The sequence below is a fragment of the Mauremys reevesii genome, linkage group 25 (genome assembly GCF_016161935.1).
Source record: "Mauremys reevesii isolate NIE-2019 linkage group 25, ASM1616193v1, whole genome shotgun sequence".
In the NCBI taxonomy this organism is placed as follows: domain Eukaryota; kingdom Metazoa; phylum Chordata; order Testudines; family Geoemydidae; genus Mauremys; species Mauremys reevesii.
The window spans coordinates 8,965,292-8,991,372 of record NC_052647.1 but is presented as its reverse complement, the minus strand read 5'-3'; the positions used below and the strand labels follow the sequence as shown (position 1 = coordinate 8,991,372).

The window sequence follows — 26,081 nt, the reverse complement described above, 5'->3', positions numbered from 1 at the left end:
CTGAGCCCTGCCCCGATCCGAGCCGCGTGGTGAGGGGGCGGGGCTGGGAGCTCCAACGGGGCCTGAGCCCCGCCCCGCCCCGAGCGCCATGGGGAGGGGGCGGGGCAGCTGCCTCCGCTCAGCGTGGAGCACACCGCCCCGCCCCCTCACCACGCGGCTCTGAGCGGGACGGAGCTCAGGCCCTGCCGGCGACGCGCTCGGTAAGAGGCTGGGGCCGGGGAGAAGCCGGGGCCGAGGCCGGGCCGGGCCGGGAGAAGCCGGGAGAAGCCGGGCCGGGCCAGGCGGGGGTGGGGAGGAGCGGCGGCCGGGCCGGGCCGGGCGGGAGGAGCGGGACCCACCGCCGGGCGGGGCGGGAGAAGCGGGACCCGCCGCTGTCGGCGCAGCCTGGTCTTCGGCGGCAGGGGGCCCCTTCTGTTCCGGGACCCGCCGCCGAAGTGCCCCGAAGGCCCTCGGCGGGGACACACACCCCCCCGCCACCGAATTACCGCCGAAGACCGGGCGGCGGGGGGCTCCCGCCGCAGGTCTTCGGGGCACTTTGGCGGCGGGTCCCGGAACGGAAGGGCCCCCCGCCACCGAAGACCCCGGGCCCCCGGAATCCTCTGGGCGGCCCTGCTCTTAGGGCACTGAGCAGAGGGAGTATGTTGTGGTCCGATCCTACAGGGTGAGTAGAGATAGGAGCCCGAAGATTGCCTGAGTTTTGGGGTGAGCTGCAGGCTGTGTAGGGCCTCAGTCCTTCCCACCTTCTACGTGTTTCTTAAGCCCCATCAGCCACCTCTCCAGGAATAAGAGAGAGGACAGGCACATGCCAGGACCCACACACTAGAGCTGCAGCAGCTAGATGTAAAATTCGCCCCCCGTCGGGCTTGCCTCTCACTGGCTGAAAGAGAAGATCACGCTGGGAAAAAGGCTGACGTAGCAGCGGAGGACCACAGTCCTAGGGGAAGCACCTCTTAGCCGGGAGGTTCTGCTTTCCGAAGGGCCAGCTCTCTACAGGGAGAGCATCCCGAAAGTCCCAGCACCTGGGGTGTCCGGATCAGTCCCAACCTGACAACTGCCTTCAGCTGCTTCCTGGGAGAGTCTCTCCTTCTCCCCCTGTGTATCTTGGAACCAGTTCCCTTTTGTCTCCTAGGACTCCCTTCCCCGTGGGGGTTGTGACCTCCAACCTGGGCCCTCGGGTGACTGTTGTAGAGTGACCAGATGTCCCAGTTTTATAGGGACCGTCCCAATATTTGGGTCTTTTTCTTATATAGGCTCCTATTACCCCCCACCCCCTGTCCCAGTTTTTAACACCTGCTGTCTGGTCACCCCAGACTGTTGCGATGTCTCCGATCTTTTGCAGTGCTGCCTAGTTTCGAAGTGACGCTGGAGCCTTCCCAGAAGTTCTTCCTCATTGACCAGAATGAGCTTAGGATCGACATTACAGCCAAGTGGGTCCCCTTCTTTCTCTCTCGTGCTTCTGCTGCGGTTCAGTGCTGTGGGGCAGGCTTCTGGGGCTCGCACATGAAGTATAATCGCCTGGGCTAACTGTCGGCTCACAGCCTGACCTATTCTCATGTGCATTCATCAGTGTCGCCAGACTTACTTATTTCTCCTGTTAATGGGCTCAGTGCTGGAGTCCATTGGTTACCTGCTGTGTCTCCCCCTAGGGGCTGTTCCACGTAAGTGGATAACAGCCTACTACCGCTACCAGTGAGTGGATTTACTTCTTCAGCTCAAATGGTTCAGGCTTTGTGACCTGGGACAGGCTCACCAGCCCCTCTGTGCCTCAGTTTCCTCTATCCATTAAATAGGAGTAATGCTGAGTATTTTCTCTCCCTGCCACGGTCTGTTTTCCATGCAGGTTCCTGTATGGGAAGCCAGTTCAAGGCCAAGCCTATGCGCTCTTTGGAGTGATGGTGGGTAATGAGAAAAGGAGCATCGTGAACTCACTCAACAAAGTCCCGGTGAGAACGTAGCTTCCTGGCTATGATACACTGATGGGGCTGTAGTGGAGCGGGGTGCTTTTTGGGATATCTGCTCTGCTTTCAGAGTCTGGGATAAGAGGGGGAGCCAAGGGTAGAGTTTGGATCCATATCCAAATACACCAAATATCTTGTCTATGGCAACATATAACAATGGGGATAAAGGGGCAATAGGTAGCAATCAATATAAATTAGAAGTTATGAAGTATAGAAAATTGATAAGGGAAGCTAAAGACAGATGGGAAAAATCCATGGCTGGCAGCGCTAAGAACAATAAGGAGTTTTCTTAAATATATTAATAACAAAAATATCCTAACAATGGTACAGCCCCATTACTAGATGGAGACAATAAAAGAAAGAAAGAAAGAAAGAGGCCAGGTGATTGAAACAAGTTATTTTCTTGTCAATTTCAGATCAGGGATGGCAAAGGCTATGCTAAGCTAACCAAAGAAATGTTGCATAGCAGGTTCCCCAACCCCAGCGTGCTTCTCGGCCACTCAATCTATGTGACAGTGACAGTGCTGACGGACACCGGTAAGGGAGTGGTTCCCTTAGATGGTTGCTGGGTTTCCAGACCAGAGCAGAGCTTAAGTGATACATAGCTAACCCCAGCAGGCTTGGCACATGGCTGTGGCCTTCTGATCTTTCCAGTGTCTCTGTTACTGGGGCTAGGGGGAGCACAGGGGTGGGTTTTGCTTTGTAGCCTAAAAGCAGCAAAACATGGACTCATCTTCATCGCTGTAGTGTTTCAAACCTCAGAGTTCCGGTTCTCTGTATTACAGCAGAACCTCAGCTGAGATCAGGCCTCCTGTGCGAGGCGCTGCACAGACACACAGTGAGAGATGGTCTCTGCCCCAGCTGAGATCAGGGTACCCTGTGCCAGGCGCTGCACAGACACACAGTGAGAGATGGTCTCTGCTCCAGCTGAGATCAGGGCTCCCTGTGCCGGGTGCTGCACAGACACACAGTTCCCACCCTGGATAGCTCACACTCTAAACAGACAGAGGAACAATCACTATCCCCCTTTGATGTATGGTGAGCTGAGACCCAGAGCGATGAATAACTTGCTCAAGGTCGCACACAGGAGTTGGTGACACAGCCAGGCATTGAATCCTGAGTCCCAGTCCAGCCATCACCGCAAGACCAAACTTCTTCTTCTTTTTTGTTTTTTTAATCCCCAAGGAAGTGACATGGTGGAGGCTGAGAAATCCGGGATCCGCATTGTGACCTCCCCCTACAAAATCCTCTTCTCCAGATCTGCTACGTACTTCAAGCCCGGGCTGCCCTTTAACCTGGTGGTACGTCCAGCCAGCGGCGTTGCCGGCGTATAACCTTCACAGTGTTATCTTACAGCCTGATACGGCTAGCAAACAGATCTGCGTGCCATTGGAGAGCAGGGATGATTCGCTTTCTAACGGGGTACAGCGTGAGAGCCTGTCTTTAGCAGTTCACGGGAAATCTTACCTGGAAGTGGCCACTGGAGCAGGCAAAAATAGACACACGAGTGTTTGCATTGCAACCGCTGCTGGCGCAGGCTGGCCCCACTGGGCATAGCGCAGCACAGGGCCGTCCAGAGGGGGGGCAAGAGAGGCAATTTGCCCCAGGTCCCGCAGGGGCCCCCACGAGAGTTTTTCAGGGCCCCTGGAGCGGGGTCCTTCACTCGCTCCAGGGGACCCAGAAAACTCTTGCGGGGCCCGGGCCCCCAGAGCTTCTTCCATTCGGGGTCTTCGCCGGCGGGGGGTCCTTCCGCTCCTAGGCGGAAGGACCCCCCGGCTGCGAATTACCGCCGAAGACCCCGCTGCACTTCAGCGGTGGGTCCCGCTTTGGCGGCAATTCAGCAGCGGGGGGCTCCTGCCGCGGGTCTTTGGGGCACTTTGGCAGCGGGTCCCAGAACGGAAGGGCCCCCCGCCGCCGAATTACCGCCGAAGCGGGGGCCCTCCGCCGCCGAAGACCCCAGGCCCCCGGAATCCTCTGGGCGGACCTGGCGCAGCGTAGAGGCCCTGGGTTGACTGAGCTCCCCTTAAGTGCAGGAGGTGCAGGGTTATTCGGGCGGCGTTGCTGTCACAGATACAACCAGGACAAACGACCATCTTGTTCCCAGCATCTGCTAAGAGCCAGGCTTTGTAACTGACCAGATCAGACACGGGGGAGGACGCTGACCGGCAGGTTACATGCCTGGGCTGGGAATATGTAGAGAACATCAAGCTCCAAGGAGACCCTACCGGGCACCTTCAACCATCACTAAGTTCACATCCACCCTCTCTCCTGTCTTCCGATGCCCAGGTCTCCGTGGTGAACGCGGACGGTTCCCCCGCCCCCCAGGTCCCCGTGCGCAGCGGGACAGGCGCCAGCGGTTTGACACAGGCTGATGGGACAGTGCAGCTAGCGATCAACACCCCGGCAGACGCATCTCAGCTCTCGGTGAAGGTGCATGTCGGGTCACTCGGGGCGGGATGCTCCTTGGGTCCTGGTGATGGTTCCCTACACGTTCTGTTGATGTTGGAACTGGACCAGATCGGGGACGGGTCGGATCTAGGACCCTACAGGTCCGAGGCCCCAGCCAATGTCCAAGGCAGGAGGCAACTGGGTCTATTGCTGATCCTACCTAAGACCCCTCCGCAGAGCAATGAGCCTTCCTGGCTGACATAGCGCTGCCTCCTCCCCTCTAGACCCCAGTGCCAGGGGCACGCTGGAGAAGGGAGATGCCGCGGCTGCTGCAGTCTGGCTAGTCTCTGCTCCTCGTGGCCCAGAGGGGCTGGGTTGGGAGCAGAGGGTAGGTCAGAGCAGACCTGAGGCTGCTCTAAACTGAAGCTGGGGTCTGGGCCCGAGATGCAGGGGGCACAAAGAGGGCTTAATTCCACAAGGCTTAATTCCTGCAAGGCCCCAACTATCTAGTGCTGGGCCCATGTAAGTCCGTGGGAATTTTGCCACTGACTCCAGCGGTGTCAGGATCTGGCCCCTTTTAGACCTGATCCTGAGCTGTCTCTGATGGAGAAAGTCCGTTAACCACCCCCCTATCGTCCCCCAGGTGGAAACTGTGGTTGCCAACCTCCGGCAGGAGCATCAGAGCTCGGCGGTCTGGGCCATGGTAGCCTACGGGTCGCAAGGGGGCTCGAGGAACTACCTGCACATCTCGGTGCCGGCCACTCAGCTCCAGCCGGGGAACGCCCTGCCTGTGAGCTTCAGCTTGCGGAACAGTAACGCTGACGTTCAGAGGCAGATCCACTATTTCACCTACCTGGTAAGAGGCAGCGTCGCTGTGTGCGCAGCAGGGGAGGAGACGGTGACAGGGGGCTGGGAGTCGGGACTCCTGGGGTCCCAGCACTGGGAGGGGAGTGGAAGCCAATCGAGCAGGGGGCTGGGAGTCAGGACTCCTGGGTTCTGTCGCCAGCAGTGGAAGGAGAATGGGATCTAAGACTCCTGGGTTTCCTTCCTGACTCTATGTGATTTTGTGCTGTTATCACTGGGACTCACCCAGTGACAGCGAATGCCTTCTGCTTCCCCATCAGATCCTGAACAAAGGGAAGATCATCCGGGCTGGAAGACAGGCCAGGCAGGCGGGACAAACTCTGGTGACGATGTTCCTGCCCATCACTCCAGACCTCATCCCTTCTTTCCGCATCGTGGCTTACTACCACCTAGGGCAGAAGGAGATCGTGGCAGACTCGGTCTGGTTGGACGTCCAGGACTCCTGTATGGGAACGGTGGGTTGATCTTCTCTCTGGCACTTACGTCAATATATTTAAATAACCTGATGGATTCTGGCTGAGAGAGGAGTGCAGGTTCCCAGCAGGAGAAATGGTGAGCTACTCCCAGGGTAGATCACAAACTATGGCTACATTAGCGCTTCAAAGCGCTGTGCGCGCGCGCCCGCGCGCAGCGCTTGAGCGCGCTATGTAGTCAGCAGCGCCGAGGCTGGAGCTCTCCCCACTCCGCTCCCACCTCCTCCCTGGGAACGGGAATAGCGGACAGCGCTGGGGCGCGGCTCCCAGCGCTGGGCTGGCACTGGCACGCTTTGGCGCGCCAGCGGCAGCCAGCGCTGCAGAGTGTTTTTTCACCTGCTGCTGCAGCTGCTGCAAGTAGCCATACCCTGACTCAGTCCTTACTCGCTGATTAAACCTAAGATAGATAGGCACAGTCTCGCCTCATGCTTACGCCAGGGTATAACTCCACTGACTTCAGCGGAGAGACCCCTGATTTACCCCAGTGGGAGGACAAGGGAGCCCATTAGGCGAGATCCTCAGCTGACGTAAATCATCTAAGCGTGCTTAAGAGTGACGTCCATTTACACTAGCTGAGGATCTGGCCCATTGAGTTATTACTGATTTACCAGCGGGGGAAGAATCGGGTCCATACTCCTGATTTACACCTTGTGGATGCAAAAGGAGAATCAGGCCCTCTGTGTTTTCTCGGGCAAAGCTCTCCCTGATGATAGGAGCAGAACTGTCAGAAAGCTTCCCGTTCAGCTCAGGAACAAAACAGAGACCTTGCAAAGACTTTCACAAAAAAGATCAGTGCGAGACCGCCCCATGCTGGCATCCAGGGTGCTCGCCTGGGCTGTGGGGGAGCATGGGAACCTGGGGGTCCCATATCCTACTGGGCTGGTCTCAGCTCTGGTCCACTTTGTGTAGATAACTAAATCTTCACTGGAGGAGAGCAAAAGATGCTGACTGTCTGGCCCAATGGTTAGGGCATCTCCCTGGTACATGGGAGACCCACATCAAGCTCCTCCTCCAACTTGGGGCAGAGCAGCGATTTGAACCTTAGCTCTTTTGGGCTCTCGCTCTCTCCCGCTGCCTCGTTCTGAGCAGAAATTCCACGCTGCCTGAGAATCCGCAGAAAGGACCCGCCCCTTGCCCAAGAGACGGTTTGCCTTTGGCAGATCAGGATTGGGTTTTGACGAAAAACCGTTTCATTGAAAAATTCCTGTTCGACGCTGCCTGAGAAAGGGATTGGCTCAAGTGTCCTCCACTGCTAACTGCGAGGGGAGCGCTTCTTTAGCTCCAGTGGGTGATGCCTGTGTTTCTACAACCCAAGGAGAGGGGTTCAAATCCCAGGGCAGATGGGGAGTCCATAACCCTAGGAGCCTCATCGTCATGGGGATGGGGTCTCTCCAGCAGTCACCCCCACATGGCTGATTCATTCTTCCTCTCGTCTCCATGAAAGCTGAAGGTAACAGGCGCAACGGAGCAAGACAATGATGTCCAGGTGCCAGGTGGGAAGATGAATCTCCGAGTGAAGGGAGATCCCGGAGCCAGGGTCGGGCTGGTGGCTGTGGATAAAGCTGTGTATGTGTTAAACAAGAAATATAAGTTCTCCCAAGCCAAGGTGAGCATAACGGCAGGGGGTGGTCAGGTGTGGGGACCGAACCAGGGACTACTGGGTCTTGAAGCGGGAGCCACTGCTGCCTGAGTGAAAAAAAAACTAATCTTGCAGCAGCCCCTATGTATGGTACAGCCCCCCGCCCGAGGAGGACAGAGTACCACCTGCAGTGGGGATGGGTTATATGAGAAGCTGAGGTCTCTATACCTCTGGTGATAGAGGGCAGTGGGATCTAGTGGTTAGAGCAGAGGACCCGGGAGTCAGGACTCGTCAGGACTCCTGGGTTCCGTTCCCGGCTCTGACACTGATGCCCGTCAGGGAGAGGGTGTCGACGGCAGGAGGCTATTAGGGCCGGCATGACCGGTGAGGCTGGGTTCCCCACTACACCCATGATGGGTTTGAGGAAGGACGACTTCCCCGTTCCCTCCACAGGAGGGTCGAATTGAATGGATGGGGGAGAGGCCTAAAGGAAGGTAGTGAGCTGGCTTTGTGCATGCGGGTGAGGATTGCTGCCCCCTGCTCAGGGGCGGCCCCAGACCCCAGCACGCCAAGCACGTGCTTGGGGCAGCATGCCGCGGGGGGGCACTCTGCTGGTCGCCGGGAGGGCGGCAGGCGGCTCTGGTGGACCTCCCGCAGGCGCCCTATGGGAGGTCCACTGGCCCCGGGGGACCACGACCGACGGCACGCCGGAGGTCCACCGGAGTCGCGGGACCGGCGACCGGCAGAGCGCCCCCCACGGCATGCCGCCCTGCTTGGGGTGGTGAAATGTCTAGAGCCGCCCCTGCCCCTGCTGTCTGGACTTGGAGCTGCTCCGCCATGTGTTCTCGACCTACAAGCGTGCTCGTGTGATAGCATGGCCTAGTGGGCTCCTCAGGTGCTGCATTAAAGTGCTGGTTTCTTTGGGAGAGGTTGGCTCCTACTGCTGCCAGTCTGCTTGTTGGGCTCAAGGTCTGACTAGCTGATCGAACGTCCCTTCTGATCTGCACCTCTATGAATCCACCCTAGATACTTACAGGGCCACCATTACTGTAGGACCCGAGCATCTCACAATCCTGAGCTGTTATCCCCATAGTACAGATGGGGAAACTGAGGCCCAGAGAGTCTAAGTGACTTAGCCAAGGTCACGCAGTGAGTCTGGGGCAGAGCAGGGAATGGTACCGTGTCCCCTCTTGTCTCTCCAGATCTGGGACACAGTGGAGAAGAGCGACATCGGCTGCACGCCCGGCAGCGGCAAGGACCACGTGGGGGTGTTTGCGGACGCTGGGCTGCTGCTTCAGACCAACGTTGGCATTGAGACGCCCCAGCGGACAGGTGACCCAGTCGTGCCACAGGGCTCTCCAGTGCAGGGCAGCACGGGATCGAGCTGACCCCAATACCCCAGTGTGGGGCTGGGGGGTGCTGTGTTGCAGGGAGCAGGGTGGAGAATCAGTAGGAGGCGCTCTTCCCTCTTAATCAGCACTGACCCCAGTGCTCCATCACGGTGCTACCAGAGATGGGATCCTTTTCAGGGAGAACCGTGAAACCCAAGATCAGGAAAGAGCCACAGGGTTTCTCCCCTGAGCCCTAGTGTTTAGCCTGACTAATTCCATCTCCCCACGGAGGTGCTGCCACATCCCCATGACACTGACGTGTGTTACTCTCTCTTGCCAGAGTCCCGCTGCTCCCAGCCCACTCGGCTTCGGCGCTCGCCCCTGATCTCAGAGAGAAAAGCTGACAAAGGTAGGTGCCCCTCTGCACGGTCTCGTGTGGGCACGTACTTGCACACCTTCTGCTTGCATGCACTTGCACACCCTCTGTTTGCACACACGTGCACACCCTCTGCTTGCATGCACTCGCACACCCTCTTTGCACACACTTGCACGCCCTCTGCTTGCATGCGCTCGCACACCCTCTGTTTGTACGCACTCTTGTGCCCTCTGTTTGCACACACTCTCGCACCCTCTGCTTGCATGCACTCGCACGCACTCTGCACGCACTCTCGCGCCCTCTGCTTGCACGCACTTGCACACACTCTGCACGCACTCTCGCGCCCTCTGCTTGCACGCACTTGCATGCTCTTTGCTTGCACGCATTCTCTCACCCTCTGCTTGCACGCATTCTCGCGCACTCTGCTTGCACACACTCTCACGCCCTTTGCGCGGCCCCCTTCACGCTGCTGCTCTCGCACGTGCCCTCTCCCTCTCTCGCGCCCGTGCCGGGCGCTAAGGGGGCCCTGCTTTCCCGCAGCGAGGCAGTATCCGAGCCAGCACCTGCGGAAGTGCTGCCAGGACGGCATGCAAGAGAACCCCATGGGCTACTCCTGCAACCGACGAGCCAAGTACGTCCTGGAGGGTGGCGAGTGTGTCCAAGCCTTTCTCGACTGCTGCAAGCACATCTTCGAGAGGCCCCCCGTATTTCACAGGAAGGTCCTGTTAGGTAAGGCTCCGTCTGCACTAGGGGATATGGGTTGCACCAGTGATTAGTGTCACTTGCACTAGGAGAGCTGGGCTCCAGGGGCAGGTCCTTGTAGGAAGGTTGAGGCTGCTGAGTCCACCAGCTAACAGGCTCAAGCAGCAGCCTAAGGGACTCTCTGCCACAGTATATTAGTGCCGGGGACCAGGGTTCAAGCCCCTAGTCGGGCCTATTATATTAGCCTGGCTGTAACACACCAGGCCTGCGGGCCCCGTAGGTCCCAGGGAAACCCAGGCATTCCCACCCGTCACTGGGCTCGCACTGGCTCAGGGCAGGGCTGATCCCCTGTTTCCCTCCCCCTCAGCATCAGCCGTTTATCCGATGCCCCCCGGGAGGAGCCAGGAGCCTGTGGAGGAAGTCGCAGAGGACGGGGAGTACCTGGCGGACGAGGACATCGTCTCCAGGAGCCAGTTTGCCGAGAGCTGGCTCTGGCAAATGGAGCTGCTGCCGCAGGAGGCCGATCCGGACGGGTACGGGTCACACCACTCGCGGGCGAAGGAGAAACACTGAGATTCATCCCAGTGCAGGCTGGGCTTCCCATACTCCACGTGGCCCCCTCCGGGGCTTTGCAGGGGCACCAGATACCCAGAGCATGGGTGTTCTCTGGCCCCGCCCCTTTCCTCTCCCAGTCTGGCCCCTCCCTGCTTGGCTCTCCCCATGCCCTGTCTCCACTCGCACTCAGACCGAGGTCTGTTCTACAGGGGGGTCTTCTCTCTGCAGCCAGAAGGGTCCCCCAACCTGATCAATTCCGCTCCTGTCTCTTCCAGGCTGGCTTCCAGAACGGTGCCGGTGTACCTGGAGGACTCCATCACCACCTGGGAGGTACAGGCCGTGAGCCTCTCCGGGACAAGGGGTAAGACTGGGAGTCGTGTGCCCACCTTGGGCCGGTGACGTGGCTAAGCGGGGAAGGACGGGCATTTGGTTAAAGCACGTGACTGGGAGTCAGGTCTCCTGGCTTTGGGAGGCAGTAGTGGCTAGTGGCTAGAGCAGGTTGGGAGCCAAGACACCTGGGTCCTGTCCCCAGCTCTGGGAGGGGAGTGAGGGCTAGTGGTTACAGCAGACTTGGCCTCAGGACTCCTGGCTTTTATTCCCAGCTCGAACATTGACATGCCGTCCGACTCCTGCACATCACCACGCCCTCATTCTGTGCCTCAGTTTCCCTCTCTCTGAAACAGAGTTAATCCTGTGGATTGACCAGGTTAAGATTTGTGGAGCATCTTGTGATTTATAACACCCTGATTCCCTTTGCCATGAGGCCAGACGGTTGGGGAGCCGGCACTAGAACCCGCTACTGCAAAGACAGGATGCTGCCCCTGAGCAAACAGAAATTCCCTTTCTTGGTAGGAGACGCTGCGGGCTGGTCAGGCCTAAATTTTAGGCCCAACCCAGACCCGAACTGGAGCCAAGCCCATGCAACCCGAGCAAGTCGAGCGGTTTTCCAACCCAAGCCCGACTCAGCACCGTTGCCTCCTGCCCAGGGGTTGGTGTGGTGGCAGCTCTGAGCGACAGCAGCCCGGTGCGCTGCTCCTGCCGGCCGCCGTGCCCTGCTGCACTGTGTGTGTGTCCTGCGCAGCCAGCGACTCCTCAGCGCACTCGCTCTGCAGCTCACGGCGCCACAGACAGGAGATGGGGAGCCGACCCGAGCCCACCCGGAGAGGGTCTGGATGTTTTCCCACCTAACCCAACCTGGGCCTGACACTTGCAGCTGGGTTTGGGTCGGGTTGCAGGGCTCGAACTAGAAGCATCTCCTACCCACTAGATGGCAACATCATGCACACCCAGAGCTGAGCACGCCCCCAGCGGGGGAGGACAGCCCTATTCCTCCCCAGAGGTGGCTGCACTTCGGTGGTGTGATCCTCCTATACGCAGAGCTCCCGGACCCTCGCTGCGGGGGATGCACGTAGAGGAGGCTGTGGAAGGTTCCTGCTGCCGAGGACGGGTGGGCTTTGACTGGACTCCCTTCCCGTTGCAGGGATCTGCGTGGCCGACCCTTATGAAATAACGGTGATGAAGCAGTTCTTCATTGATCTCCGGCTGCCCTACTCCGTGGTGCGGAACGAGCAGGTGGCCATCCGGGCCGTGCTGTACAACTACGCGCCCCGGGCTCTCCAGGCGAGTAGAGACCAGCCCTGCCCTGGCAGATGGGTGGAAGATGCCTGTTGGTAACGGGAGTGGTGTCCAGTGGTTAGAGCAGGGTGCTGAGAGTTAGGACTCAGGTTCTGGTCCCAGCGTTGGGAGAGGAGTGGGGTCTAGTGGTTAGAGCTGGGGAGGGTGGGAGTCAGGACGCCTGGGATCTATTCCTATCTTGAAGAAGTGAGAGCAGTGAAACGATTAGCAAAGAGGAGCCCAGAACTTCTGGATTCTGTTGCTAAAAGTAGGCTGGAGCATGATCTAATGGTTGGTGCTGGGAATTAGAGCAGCTGGGTTCTCATCATGAACAGCGTGCTTCGTCTCTCTCTGACTCAGTTTCCCTGTCTATAAAAGGGGGCTAATTATATTTACTTACCTCCGGTGGGGGAAGGGTTAATTACCATACACTTGTGAAGTGAGCCAAGGTTTTTACATGAGGAGGGTGAATAGTTAATCGGCTATGGATAAAAACAAGATTTGTTGTGGAGAATATCACTGCCTGGACTGAGGTTATCAGTGACATACTGAGGTGAACATAAGAACGGTCACAGGGGTCAGACCAAAGGTCCGTCTAGCCCAGTGTCCTGGCTGCCAACAGTGGCCAGTGCCAGGTGCTTCAGAGGGTGGAGGGGTGGGCTGGGGTGAAGAACACAGTGGGGATCCTGGAGGGTAAGACACTTAGAGATGAGACCCCAGTCACCAAGTCTGCAGTGTGGATCAGACCTCTCCTCTACTGACCCACAGTTCTGGAGTGACCTGGTTCTGCTCCACAGTGGAGATTGGAGCCAGACACACACTTTTAATCTGGATCAGAACTTTCCCATAGCTTGGATCCAGGCTTCTGGTTCTGACCCATAATGGAGACCGGGGCCAGACACGCAGTTTGGATCTGGATCAGAACTTCCCTAGAGTGTGCAGGCATTTGGATCTGGGGTTTTGGAGTCTGGTTCTCACAAGGCCTAGGCACTTAGCCTTACTTTGAGGCCTTAGGTGGTTCCTGGAGTGGTGCCAGCCGAACCCACAGGATGGTTTCCCCCGGTGTGGCTGTTAACGAGGCCGCTTGGCTTGTGGCTCGCAGATCCGGGTGGAGCTGATGTACAACGAGAAGATCTGCAGCTCCAGCAGGCGCGACAGCCGGTTCCAGCAGGAGCTGACGATCCAAGCTGGAGCCTCTCGAGCCGTCTCCTACGTGATCATCCCCCTGGAGCTGGGGGAGGTGGAGATCGAGGTCAGAGCGGCTGTCCATGGGCTCCCCATCGCCGATGGCGTGAAGAAGAAGCTCAGGGTGGTGGTAAGTGTCAGAGATCGCTGGCTACAGGTCGCGGCATCAGCTGACAGGCTAGTGCTGCTGCTTTTAAGCTAAGCCTGGATGGGCCTGGTCAGAATTTAGCTGAGAGACCTCCCAGGACCAAGTGGGGGTAACTCAATGTGCTGGCTCAGCTGGGGCCACTTGCCCCTTGGAATTGTCCCTGGTCCTAGGGAGAGGAGGGGGTATTGTGCCCCTGGGGTGCTGGGGCTCAGTAGGGGAATCGACTTGATGCCCGTGTGGGAGGGTAGCTAGGAGATGCCCACCAGCCTGCAGTGTCTCGGCGATTGGGCTGTCGTGGCTGGTGCTCAAATGTTCCCAGTGCTGGGGGTTGGTATAAGGATGATCGGGGGGGGGGTTAGGCAGAGGCCTCGCCCAGTGTGCCCCCCCTCAATGAGCCGTCTGGCTTTTCTCTCCTGCAGCCTGAGGGCATGAAAATCTTTAAGAACATCAAGAGCGTCCTGCTGGATCCTGCTGCCCGCGGCTCAGGTAGGACCTGCTGGGGGGGTCACCCCCTGTGGGACTGAGCTCTGCTTCAAAATCCGCCGCCCCCCTTCCCCGGAGATTTGGTTGCTTATCAGACGTGTCAGGAGGAGCTGGTGGCTTTATGGGGCTGGTTCCACCTACCCCGCAGAGTCACAAGGCACCGTGCTGCGCTGAGTGGGATTTGGCGGCCGTTAGTGGCTGGGCTGCAACTGGTAACAGCCTACCACTGCAGCCAGCTAATGGAGCTAATCCTTTAGCTCACGTGTGCCTCTGGGGATCTAACCCAGGTAGCATGAGGAGTGTTAGGGGCAAAGTACAGATGAAACGAGAGCAGTTTAAGGAGGTGAGATGTTTCTGAAGGTTCCCCCCATAACCAGCTTCTCCCCGCCCCCAAGCAGCTTGTATGTTTCATGGCAATGTGAGAGGCCCCAAAATTGCACACGGGAAGATAAACCTCTGTCCCTAAAATGCCCTAAATTCGGAGCCTTCTTTGGACACTGCAGGGCTCTGGGTAACCGCCCAGAAGAGCCGCTCCGGGCGCTCTGGTCTCAATTGCTCGCCACGCCAACCCTGATACGTTCGGGGGGTGCTTCCCTCTGTGATCTGTGTGTTCCTTGCAGCCTCTGGGGAGCAGCTGGAGACAGTCGGGCCTGTGGACATGAGTAACGTGGTGCCCAACACGGAGCCAGTGACCTTCGTCAGCGTGAAGGGTAAGGACTGGGGGTGGAGGGGGGTAGGCAGAGATGGGTGCGGGAGAGAGCTGGTAGTGGGGTAGGGAAGATGGCAGCAAGAGGTCCCCATGCACCACGTTTTAACCCATTAGCACCAGGATCAAGGGCTTTTTCGCCCGGCTATGGGCACTCAGGCAGTTTCTGATCAGCCCTCGAATCCCCCCATGCGTGGCTAGAGAGAACACTCCCTAGCTTTGACCAGTAGCTCGCCAGGTGATTTACAAGGGCGGGCAGTCTCATTAGTCCAGGAGCGGTAGGAGGCAGGAGCGGCAGACCCTCTAGGCTGACCAGGTGTCTGGTTTTTGACTGGAACGGCTGGTCGAAAAGGGTCCCTGGCGGCTCCGGTCAGCACTCCCAACCGGGCCATTAAAAATCCGGTCGGCAGTGTTGCGGGGCTAAGGCAGGCTAGTCCTTACCTGTCCTGGCACCGCACTGTGCCCTGGAAACAGCCAGCAGGTCCGGCTCCTAGGCAGGGGGCCCACGGGGCTCCGCACGCTGCGCCCACCCTGAGCAACAGCTCCACATTCCCATTGGCCGGGAACTACATCCAATGGGAGTTGGGGGGGCGGTGCCTGCGGGCGAGAGCAGCGCGCGGAGCCTCCTGCCGCCCCCCATCTAGGTGCCGGACCGGCTGGCTGCTTCCGGGGGACACGCAGCGTGGTGCCAGGACAGGCAAGGAGCCTGCTTCGCTGACTGGGAGCCGCCCGGGGTAAGCCCACACCCCAACCCCAAGCCTCAACCCCCTGCCCCAGCCCTGAGCCCCCCAAAGCTGGAGCCCCCTCCTGAACCCCAAACCCCTCCTCCCGGCCCCACCCCAGAGCCCGCACCCCTAGCTGGAGCCCTCACCCCCTCCTGCACCCCAACTCCCTGCCCCAGCCCAGTGACAGTGAGGGTGGGGGACAGTGAACCACCAAGGGAGGGGGAATGTAGTGAGAGGGGGCGGGGCCTCTGGGAGGGTGTTCAGTTTTGTGAGATTAGCATGTTGGCAACCCTAAAACGCTCCTAAAAGTTGGGGGGCCACTGGCATCCAAACTGTGCCCCCACCTCCCACACTGCCCTTTCCCCCGAGGCCTCACCCCCGCCACCTCTTTCCCCCCAGACCCCACCCCCTGCTCACTCCTGTCTGTCCCCTCCCCATCGCTCGCCCTTACGGCCGGTACAAAGTGATGTGGCCATGGCGCCCCCTCTTCTGGCACCCCTGGTTGGAGGGGACAGCGCCCAACAAGGTGGGGAGGGGCCTGGACTTGGTGTTGGGGGGTAATGGGAGGAGGGGGCGGGACTGGGGGCATTGCGGGGGGAAGCGGCTGAGAAGGGGGCTGGCTTTGAGGGGTGGGTGTGGGGCTTGATGCCCACCAGGGCAAAGGAGGGAAGGGTTGTTCTGGGTGGGGAGGGCCCGGTATGACAGGCTCTGCCCAGCTCTCACCCTCTCCGACCGGCCCGCCCAGGGGACATCGTGGGCGACACGGTGGAGAACTCCATCGACGGCGCCAACCTGAAGCACCTGATCCAGGTCCCGGCGGGCTGCGGGGAACAGAACATGATCGGCATGACCCCCGCTGTCATCGCCACCCACTACCTGGACAGCAGCCGGCAATGGGAGAGGCTCGGGGTGGATCGCAGGGCGGAGGCCATCAAGTTCATCACTCGAGGTGAATCTCTCTCTGGGTAGGAGGAGGAGCTGGGCCGGGCACAGAGCGATAGCGCCGGGGCTCCTGCTGCTCTGTCCTGCCCCCGGGCACTGAGCCGCCCTGGCTGACTTGTCTGAGTAGAGCAGAGCTGGCTGGGAGCCCGGGGTCTGTAAGGGAGCCGGGCCCCAGTCCCTTGAGGAACCTGGTGGATTAGAAGCAGGGGCCTGATTCACAGTTCCCGTGCTTGGGGCAGGGACGGAGTGGGCAGGGCTTTAAGCCCCCTTGGTGCTCTCCTTGTTCTAGGTCTGTGCAGGGCCTTTCCTGGCCCCTGGAGTGAGCAACAGCAGCCTTGGGGCTGCTCTGATTTACGCTGGTACGGGAATCAGGGACTAACCATAGTGCAGCATGCTCTGGCTATGCCCACAATCTGCCCCCTCCACCAGGAGGCTGGGAGCCAGCTGGGAGCAAGACCTTGCACTGCAGCTGGGATCACCCCTTCACGAGGGGAATCTCAGGGGTGTTACCCTCCCTGTTATGACCTTGTCATGCTGCTAGAGGGGGCCCACATGTAAGTGGAAATCAAGCCCCCGTTCTGTAAAGTCTGCCCCGAAGCAAATAGGCAGCCAGCAGTGTCTGGGAAGCACCGAGGTAACACACTCATCCTGGCCTGTGCTGCTTACAACATGCGTTGCCCCAGCATCAGTCGCCTTGTGGCAGTATTGCTCAGTGTCAGGGAGACTGAGATGCAGCATCTAACCCAACAGGGATGGGAATGTGGGTATTTGTGGCTAGGTCCTCATCCCTGGGGGGTGGAGATGCTGTGGCAATCTGTACTTTCCTTGGCTAGCAAGGAGCCCCGGGAGATCATGAGATGAAAGAGCTACAAAGGGGTCTAGTGGTGTCAGTTGGGATTGGGAGTCTCAATGGGGACTAGTGGACTGGACTAGTGCGGGGGTGGGCCTCAGGACTCCTGGGTTCCATTCCCAGCTGCGGGAGGGGAGTGGAGCTCAATAGGTTCTAGAACAGTGGAGTTGGGAGTCAGGACTCCTGGGTTCCATTCCCAGCTACAGGAGCAAAGCGTGTACAGCTGGGCTGAGCACCTCAAACTGGGAATCCAGATCTTAACTTCTGCAGCTCAGGCCCCATCGCTGGTCTCTTGATTTCAGGGTACACCCAGCAGCTGGCTTACCGGAAAGGAGATAACTCCTATGCGGCCTTCACAAACAGACCAGCGAGCACCTGGTAAAGCATGGGGCGCCGGGGGCAGAAACCTGGGGGGAACTGGGGCTGAGGTGTTGTTCTAACACACATCTGACTCCAGAGACTCTCCGCTAAAGTCTCCTGCAGGTGGAAGGCTGCTGGCCTTGTCATGGGGGGACTGGAGTGGGACCCACAACACCTGGGTTTAATTGTGTCTCTTTCGCTGACAACTTCATGTGGGACCTTGAGCAAATCCCTTTGTCAATCTGGCCCTCAGGTTCCCCATCAGTAAAATGGGGTTAAAGGCCGTTCCTTTTGTCTGGTTTGATTGTGAGCCCTTTGGAGCAGGGACTGCCTCTGGCTCTGGGTCTGTGCAGCACCCGGCACAACGGGGCCCTGATCTCAGTTGGTGTCTGGGCAGCACCTGAAACAATGAAGACCCCCCATCTTGGTCGGGGTCTGTGCAGTGCCTGGCACAATGGAGCACCCCATCTCAATCAGGGTCTGGGCAGTGTGCCCATTAGGACGTGGGTGGGGACCCAGTCTTGGTTGGGATCCCGGGCAGTGCCTAGCATGACAGTGACGAGGGGTAGGATGTGATCTCAGTTGGGGGCCTCCAGGTTCAGCCATAAGACAGCTTATGGTCACTGTTTCGATTAACAAATGGTTGTTGCAAGGACTGGTTAAGAGATTGTTCGAGTCTCCAGCTCTTATACCTGGCTGATAGCAATCGCTATGGCATGCGACTCATCTCCGGGGCATATTAACCCATTATGAAGGTACTCTTCATTTAAAGAGTGACCCACATTAATATGGGGTCGGGGCGGCTGGCTGCTCCTCCCCCGCTCACTCCTGCCTTTCCTCCCTGGCAGGCTGACGGCCTACGTGGTGAAGGTCTTTGCCCTGGCCTACGAACTGATCGCGATCGACCCCGAGGTGCTGTGCGGAGCTGTGAAGTGGCTGATCCTGCACAAGCAGAAGCCTGACGGGGCGTTCCAGGAGGATGCCCCCGTGATCCACGGGGAGATGGTGGTGAGCTGCTCGCCCTGAGGGGGGCTGGATCTGGGACTGGTGTCGCTTTGCTCCATTATGGAGCAGCAGCTTGGGAGCTCGGGATCCGGGTTCTGAGTTCGGGCAGCGCCTGGGAACGGGGCACATAGGGCCTGTGATGTGGAGCCTTTCCTCTGGCTTCTCTCTCCCTAGGGAGGCTACCAAGGTTCAGAGCCAGATGCTTCTCTGACGGCCTTTGTTGTCATCGCTATGGTGGAGGCCAGAGACATCTGTCAGCAGTATGTAGAGGTGAGTCACGCGGCATGTGAGGCCATCGAGTCTAGCACGTGGCATTTTTTCATCTAGTGACAAGAATGTAGGACTGGAGGCTAGCGACCAGGGGACTGGGTGTCAGGACTCCTGGGTTCTATTCCCAGCTCTGGGGTGGGAAGGGATGGGGCAACAGGACTCCTGGGTTCTATCCCAGGATGATCTGGGAGGAGAGTGGGGGTCTAGTAGTCAGGACAGGGGGCTGGGAGTCAGGATTCGTGGGGCCTAGTAGCTGAAGCAGGAGGGTTGGGAATCAGGAAGCCTGGGTTCTATCCCATGATGTGGGAGGAGAGTTGGGGTCTAGTAGTCAGAACAGGGGATTGGGAGTCAGGACCCCTGGGTTCTATTCCTAGTTCTGCTGCAGATTCACCATTTAACCGTGGAAAATATGACTTCCCCTCCCCGTGCCTCAGTTTCCCCAGTCGACACTGTCTCCCCTCTGGGCTCTAATGTGGGCTCCGGGGTCTCGATGCCTTTCAGAGCTTGGGCAGAAGCATCACGAAGGCTGGAGATTACTTGGCAAGGCGCGTGAAAGACCTGAAGAAACCCTACTCTGTGGCCATCACGTCCTATGCGCTGGCGCTGCTAGGCCAATCCGAAGCAGGAGAGAGGCTCATGGCGCTTTCCACGGGTGAGAGAATCTCTGGGTCCAGAATCCACATCTGCGTCTCAGCCGGGCAGCAGGAGAGACGCTGAGCCAGAGCAAGCCATTGGGCTGACTGGCCTCGGATCCCCCCTCTCCTTTGCTGTGTGGATCAGACCCACGGGCCCAGCTGGGCTGAGATCTCCCCCAGCCCGGCACTGGGTCAGAGCCATGGGCCCGGCTAGCCTGGTACCTCCTGCTACCTCAACACAGGTGCTGAGTTTTTCTTTTCCCCAGGGTGCTCCATCCCCGCTCTGCCCCTGGGCCCTGCCCCCACCCTCCCCTTCCCCCAAGGCCCCACCCCTGCTCCGCCCCCTCCCCAAGGTGCCCGCCTGCCAGCTGCATGCTGCTCTCTGCCCCCTCCCAGCCACCAAACAGCTGTTTGGCGGCACCCCCGATCAGCTGTTCGGGAACGCTTCAGATCAGCTGATCGGGGGTGCCGCCGACCAGCTGTGGCTGGTGGGTGCTAAGCACCCACTTTTTTTCCCAGGGGTGCTCCAGCCCTGGCACACCCACGGAGTCAGCACCTGTGCACCTCAGAGCAGACCAGTAGCCCCACCTTGCCTGGTGTCTCTCCCCCATAAATACACCATCAGATCACACCAGTGGGCCCATCCAACCTGGTATCCTGCCTCCCTGCCCCCAAAATCAGGCCAACGGACCCACCCAGCCCCATACCCCTGCCCGCTGCCAGACACACCAGGCTACTCTGAGCTAGCTGCCGGCTGTGGAGGTGACGGGGCGGGTCCCTCGCTGCTCCGCAGGGGGAACACACTGGGCCGACCCCCAGTCCCGTCTCTACTCCATCGAATCCACCTCTTACGCCCTGCTGGCCTTGCTGAAGCAGAAGAGGTTGGGGCTGACAGGGCCCATTGTCCGGTGGCTGACAGAGCAGCGGTACTACGGAGGAGGCTACGGCTCGACCCAGGTAAATATCACGACTGCAGCTCCCCGACCCAGGCCGGAGGTGGCCCACGTGTGACATGAGAAATGGCAGGGGAGGAGCCGTCCGGCAGCTGGTTCTGCTGAATTAGCCCAGCCGCTGGCTGCAGCATCTTGCCTAGGTCCAGGGCATCATCCCATCTCTGGGGACGTCTCCTGGCCTGGGGCTTCTGTTTGTCCCATGGGCGACTATGCCACGTCCTAGGGAGGCTTATGTAGTGGGGTGGCCTGGCCCTGCGGATAGGGCATAGGACTGGGAGCCAGGATTCCTGGGTTCCCTTCCCAGCTCTGGGAGGGGGACGGGCTCTAGTGTTAGAGCAGGGGGCCTGGGATCCTTCCCAGCTCTTCCACTGTGTTGCTCCGCGACTTTGGACACGCACCGTTCCGTCTCCCTGCCTCAGTTTCCCCCTCTGAAAAGCACAATGATTCCCCCCCCTTTGCAAAGCATTCCCCTCCCGGAAGCCCAGCCTGGGGGTGCTCAGTGTGTTCCTCTAGCTCTGGGCAAGCTGCCAGCGTCACGGGTGATGGGAAGGGGCTCTGGGGAGCTCCTTGCTAAAACCCCATGGTCAGATTGACGTGAGGTGTGGGGCCTGCCCCCCCCAGGTTAACCCCCCTCAGACCCATTGCCACCACTCCCTCTAGGAGAGAATACATCCCCTTTGGGATTCCCCCCCCACCCCCCCTTCCCCACGAGGAGATATGTTACCCCCTTCCAGAGCCTTTGCCCTCTCCAGAGCCTTGCCTTCCTCCCCAAGGAGGGGTTATGCCCCCGCCCCAGGATTATCCCCTTTCCAAAGCCTTCGTCTCACCCCCCCATTCCTTGCCAGCCTCCAGCACTAGCTGTACCCCTCCCAGTTCCTAGGAAGGCCCCTCCCACACCCCCTTGCCAAGGCGGTTTGCTATCAGCTCTTTGTTCTGCATGGGAGACAGACGGTTCTTTGTTCCAACGGGGAAGTGCAGCCCGGCCGCCCTGGGTTAATCAAAGACTGAGGGAGCAGCTGCTGTGGGAGCCTCTTGTTAAAATCTTGCCAGTGGCTCAGTGAACACGTTGGTTGGGCCGGTGGGATTGAGGTGGGCTGCGTCTGAAACACCTGCCTCTTGGGTCAGGCCTCACCCCCACAATGCGCAAGCAGGGCCCAGCGGATCCCATGAAGCCCCAGAATCTGCCCCATGGTCACAGAATTGTGCCAGGGAGTCTCAGCTTCTGGCCTTTTATGGAAGCTGCCAGCCAAGTGTCACCCAGGCAGCGCTGCCTGCCTGAGTCTGCAGACAGTCTGACTTGGCTGTGGGAGAAAGGAGTTGGCCCCTGGCTAGCCCACTGCGGTGTTTGAACCCTCAGGAGCTAATGCTGGTCATGGAGTATTATTTGCTCCTTTTTTTGCTGTGGCTCATCAGAATTCTGCGTTCACTCTGGTCCCTAATGATGGCAGCCCGCTGTGCTCAGTGGCGAGAATGACTAAAGCAAGCAGTCCATGGAACACGTCGCAGAGTGCAGAGAATGAGTAAAGCATCTTCCAGGAAGGACTTCTGTAGCCTAACAGAGTGATAGGGCTCAATGCCGGGATAACTGGCTGACGTTCCCTGGCCTGTGAAATCCAGCAGGTCAGACTAGATGGTCTAATGGTCCTGTCTGGCCTTATTGCTTGTTCTTGTTCTGCATTCCTGCACTAGATCAAAGCACCCTTTAGAACCCGGGGTTCCCCGTCCCACGAAGGTGCTTTACACACTGTCGTCGTCGTCACCTCTTGAGAAGCTGATTCAGCTCCTTCTGTGTCTCACTAAAGGCATTTTCTCCAGCCCCTCGAATCATGTTTGTGGCTCTTTTCTACCTGCTCCAATATTCCCGCGTCCTTTGTTGCACACACCAGAACTAGGCACAGCCCCCCCTTGCTCCCCTATTCCATCGATGCCCCACCTCTCACTGCCCCTTCCCCTGATGTCCCACCCCTGCACTGCCTCTCCCCCGTAAGGCCCCACTCCTGTGCCTCCTCTTCCCCCCAAGACCCCGCCCCCCACTCACTTCTCTCTGCCCCCTCCCTGCTGTCGCTTGCCCAGTAAAAAGTGATGGGGGCCATGCCCCCCCCCCATTCCAGCACCTCCAGCACAGTGTTTCAGTCTCACCAATGCCGAAAACTCCCCTCCCTGCTCTTAGTCACGGCTCCCCGGAGCAGCACAGTTCCCCTTTGTGGCCGTGGCGTAAAGGGGGGGCTGAGCCCCTTTTAGCGCAAATCACCAGCTGATGAGTAAAGCCCACACCCCCACCCACCTCCCCAAAGCTGTAGCTTCCACTGGCCTCCCTGGAGCCGCCACTGGATTTCTAGCCTCCCTGCGCCCCATCCGCCCCGGCTGCAGGGGTCTTGCTGCCGGGTTTGCTAGGCGTTCCTCTGGGTCCTTGCGTATTCATCCCTGCGCCCCTTTCTCGCGACAGGCCACGATCATGGTCTTCCAGGCTCTGGCCCAGTACCAGATGGATGTGTCGGAAACCAAGGACATGGCCCTGGACGTTTCCATTAACCTGCCGGGTCGGAGCAGGCCGCTGCTGTGGAGGATCAACAGGGACAACGCCATGGTGGCCCGGACGGAGCGGGTAAGTCCCAGGGGCGTGGAGAGGGGGGAGTGGGCTGAGCGCCCCACATGGATGAGGGTAACATGAGGGTGAATGGCATGAGGGGTCGGTGGAATGGCAGCGGGCTCGCCTGCGTGGGCGGGGATGGCACGGTCACCCTGGAGAGAGGCCACGGGGAGGGTGGGAAATGGGCCATGTGTGAAGAGGCGGGGAGGGGGAGGGCCTTAGGGTGAGGGGATGCCATGGGCAGGGGGCTGGAAACCCAGCCTTGCCCGGGGAACAAACCACTTGTGTCTCAGACGACGTGGACGCTAACCTATCCACTCCCACAGACCAAGCTGACCGACGGCTTCACCATCTCGGCCAAGGGACATGGCCAAGGGACCCTGTCGGTACGTATGGGCCGCTGAGAACCCTCCCGTCGGCCTAGGGAGCTCCTGGACGTACAGCACGTGGCTCTGAAAGCCCATTTCCCCAGCTGGCAGGGGTCCTCCTGGATCTGAGGGGGCAGCAACCCCCCCCCATCTCAGCACTGCCCCCTGCTGGATGGATCTGAGCAGGGCTGCCAGGCAATGATGTGATTTGGGGAGGCCACGTCCCTCGTTCTATCCCTCTCTCCCCCATCCCGAGCTTCTCTCGGGTCTGGTCGTTTCTATCTGGCCCTGGGAATCCAGCGACAGCCTGGCTTTCCCCGAGACCCCTCCCTGTAGACACCTGGGAGGAGCAGCCTGGTTAATATCCCTCCCCTCATCGCCCCTTTCTTTCCCAGGTGATGACGGTTTATTACACGCCCCTGACGGAGGGGGTGGCAGCCTGCAAGAAGTTTGACTTCAGCGTCTCTGTGCAAAGGGCGCCTGATGGTAAAGAGCTGGGATTCCTGATCGGGGGAGAGGGGACTGGTTTGAGGGGTACCAGGCCGCAAGACCCCGGTGAGAAAGGGGTTAACCTCCATGCAGCTTCCCCCTTTTCCGAGCTGGCTGAGGAACAGAGCCCTGTCACCAGGCCTCAGTGGGTCACAGCTGAGATTCAGGACAAACTGGTGAAGAACAGAGCAGACTCACCCCACACCGGTGGTTATTCTGTCACGAAATTATAGCAAGCCAGTAAGAAAAGTAAAGCTTTGGCTCACCACCCAGCAGGGCCGGTGCAAGGAAGTTTCGCGACCTAGGCAAAACTTCCACATTGCGCCCCCTCCCCCTCGCGGCAGCTCCCCCCCGCCGCCCTGAGGTGCCCCCCCGCGGCAGCTTCCCACCCCAGCTCACCTCTGCTCCGCCTCCTCCCTAAGCACGCCACCCTCCGCTCTAATTCTCCTCCCAGGCTTGCGGTGCCAAACAGCTGATTGGTGCTGCAAGCCTGGGAGGCGGGAGAAGTGGAGCAGCGACCACGCGCTCGGGGAGGAACCACTGTAAAAAACTAAATTGGGGGCACTGCTTTCTGGCGCCCCAAATCTTGGCGCCCTAGGCAACCGCCTAGTTCGCCTTAATGGTAGCACCGGCCCTGACCCCCAGGCACTAGACTTTATGATGAGTGGTTACTGAAAACCAATTTCCTCCAGTTGTAGGGTCCTTCTCATCCAAAGAGATAAGCCACCTAGCCAGGTCAATCTATAACTCGGATTTTACCCAATAATCATCTCGATGCCAATCCTGTAGTAACTAAAACTAAAGGTTTAATAAGAAAAGAAAAGAAAAGAAAAGAATGGTTAATAGATCATATACATACAAATAATTGCAAAGTCCTGTAGCAACGATGGAGTAGACGGCTGGCTTGTAAAGTCTCTCTGGGAACAGTCCATAGTTCAAAATGCTCCTTCTAATTGTAAATCCACAGGCCAGAGAACCAGGGCAGGAAAGTGGCAAAATGAAGCCATCCCAGGGGTCTTTTATATCCTCTGCCATGTGCCTGGGGATGAAGTTACTGGCCTGAGATGGAGTCCGGGTCACATGGGCAGATCACCCCTCCTCGGGAAGTTTGATCATTCACAGGGGCAGCCATTGCCTGTGGCCCATCGTTAGAGTGAAGTGTCCTTAATGGGCCATCACCCCACAGCTGTCTAGCCTTGATGTAAATCTTATCTGATGGGTGTTGCCCAGGAATACAGCACAGGTGTAAGATACAAGTCCCTGGCCAATAGTCATAACTGTAGATACACAGATAATACACGCATATAAACAGGACAATCCTACCTAGCAAATCATCACCTTTCCATTGACACCTCACATGACAGGCTTTGACAAGGCTTGTTGCAATTGTGTAACAGTGGCATTCTCGTTCATCGGTTCAATCCGACAGCATCACAAGCTGTTGGGACTGAGGCTGTTTCAGACCCGGGTTCCAGCTGCTTGCTTGGGGCTTGCTTGGAGCCGGGGTGCACAGGCCACGTTTGGGCAAGAGGGTCTCCCAGAAATGGTCCCCTTGGCTCATGATTAGCCAGGAGCCGCAAGGGGCTGGGGAAGCAGGTTGGGGTGTGGATGAATTTCCCCACTGAAAGAAAAATTGCTTCCTCTACAGGCTTTGATCTCAGAACCTAACTATGCCCCAGTGTGGTGGGGGAAGTGTTAGCCACGTTAGAGACGGGGAAACTGAGGCACAGGTCACTCAGCAGCACAGTAGAGTTAGAACCCCGGCTCCTATGCCCCACCTGGACCATTAAACCCCATTCCCCTCCCAGAGGCAAGGAGTTTTGAGTCCTAGCCCCCCTGCTCGAACCATTAGACCTCTCCCCTCTGCCACAGCTGGGACTAGACCCTGGGGCTCCTGATTTGCATGCCAGTAACCACAAGGTCCTTTTTTTTCTCGTGAATGAAGCAACTGCACTTGGCAAACCAACTAGTCACAATTGACACTTCGCTGGAAAACTGTATCAGAGATTGAAAAGATTAGGGCTGTTTACCCAAAGGGAGGATTCGATAGAGATCCATACAGATGCCTTCAGAGGAAGGAGGCTAGTCAAGGATCCACGGTTCAATTCTGCTCTGCCACAGATTCCTGTTGGACTTTGGGCCGGTCATATAGTCTCTCTGTGCCTCAGTTTCCCTATCTGGAAATGGGACTTCCCTCCCCCACAAGGAGGACAGACTGTGAAGTGCTCAGATACTAGGACGATGGGGCCCAGAGAAATACTTCGAAGAGAGAGGAGAAGTCCCATGTGACAAGAGCAATAACCTGTAGCTCTTATCTAGTGCTTTTCATCAGTGGCTCTCAAAGGGGCAGATATTTAAAGGTATTTAGGCTCCTAGCTCCTATTGAAATCAGGGAGAGTTAGACACCAACGTACCTTTAACTGTCTGGCCCCAGTCACTTCCCAAAACAAGGACAAAGAGGCACTGAAAGAGAGACAAGGAACCACACAGGACAGATGAGAATCATGTCGCTTAAATGAGTGACTGGAAGGT

At 58.4% G+C, this 26,081-nt stretch overlaps 1 protein-coding gene across 3 annotated transcripts in view; it reads left to right on the top strand.

Annotated features, from left to right (window-relative positions):
- Positions 1-26,081, top strand: part of LOC120391359 (A.superbus venom factor 1-like) — a 45,680-nt gene that overhangs the window by 7,960 nt on the left and 11,639 nt on the right. For all 3 annotated transcript variants that reach the window (XR_005591277.1, XM_039514931.1, XM_039514932.1), the window contains exons 7-32: positions 1,340-1,427; positions 1,841-1,943; positions 2,375-2,495; positions 3,144-3,259; positions 4,245-4,388; positions 4,990-5,202; positions 5,471-5,665; positions 7,128-7,289; positions 8,465-8,594; positions 8,934-9,002; positions 9,510-9,698; positions 10,039-10,204; positions 10,502-10,587; positions 11,707-11,846; positions 12,943-13,155; positions 13,593-13,659; positions 14,277-14,366; positions 15,833-16,036; positions 17,182-17,257; positions 18,088-18,247; positions 18,419-18,514; positions 19,016-19,166; positions 19,943-20,106; positions 22,549-22,707; positions 23,019-23,078; positions 23,456-23,546. Coding sequence is in view for 2 of the 3 variants with exons in the window: in XM_039514931.1 (XP_039370865.1) it covers positions 1,340-1,427; positions 1,841-1,943; positions 2,375-2,495; positions 3,144-3,259; positions 4,245-4,388; positions 4,990-5,202; positions 5,471-5,665; positions 7,128-7,289; positions 8,465-8,594; positions 8,934-9,002; positions 9,510-9,698; positions 10,039-10,204; positions 10,502-10,587; positions 11,707-11,846; positions 12,943-13,155; positions 13,593-13,659; positions 14,277-14,366; positions 15,833-16,036; positions 17,182-17,257; positions 18,088-18,247; positions 18,419-18,514; positions 19,016-19,166; positions 19,943-20,106; positions 22,549-22,707; positions 23,019-23,078; positions 23,456-23,546 (3,453 nt within the window). In the remaining variant the exon portion in view is untranslated. The remainder of the gene's footprint in view (positions 1-1,339; positions 1,428-1,840; positions 1,944-2,374; positions 2,496-3,143; positions 3,260-4,244; positions 4,389-4,989; positions 5,203-5,470; positions 5,666-7,127; positions 7,290-8,464; positions 8,595-8,933; positions 9,003-9,509; positions 9,699-10,038; positions 10,205-10,501; positions 10,588-11,706; positions 11,847-12,942; positions 13,156-13,592; positions 13,660-14,276; positions 14,367-15,832; positions 16,037-17,181; positions 17,258-18,087; positions 18,248-18,418; positions 18,515-19,015; positions 19,167-19,942; positions 20,107-22,548; positions 22,708-23,018; positions 23,079-23,455; positions 23,547-26,081) is intronic.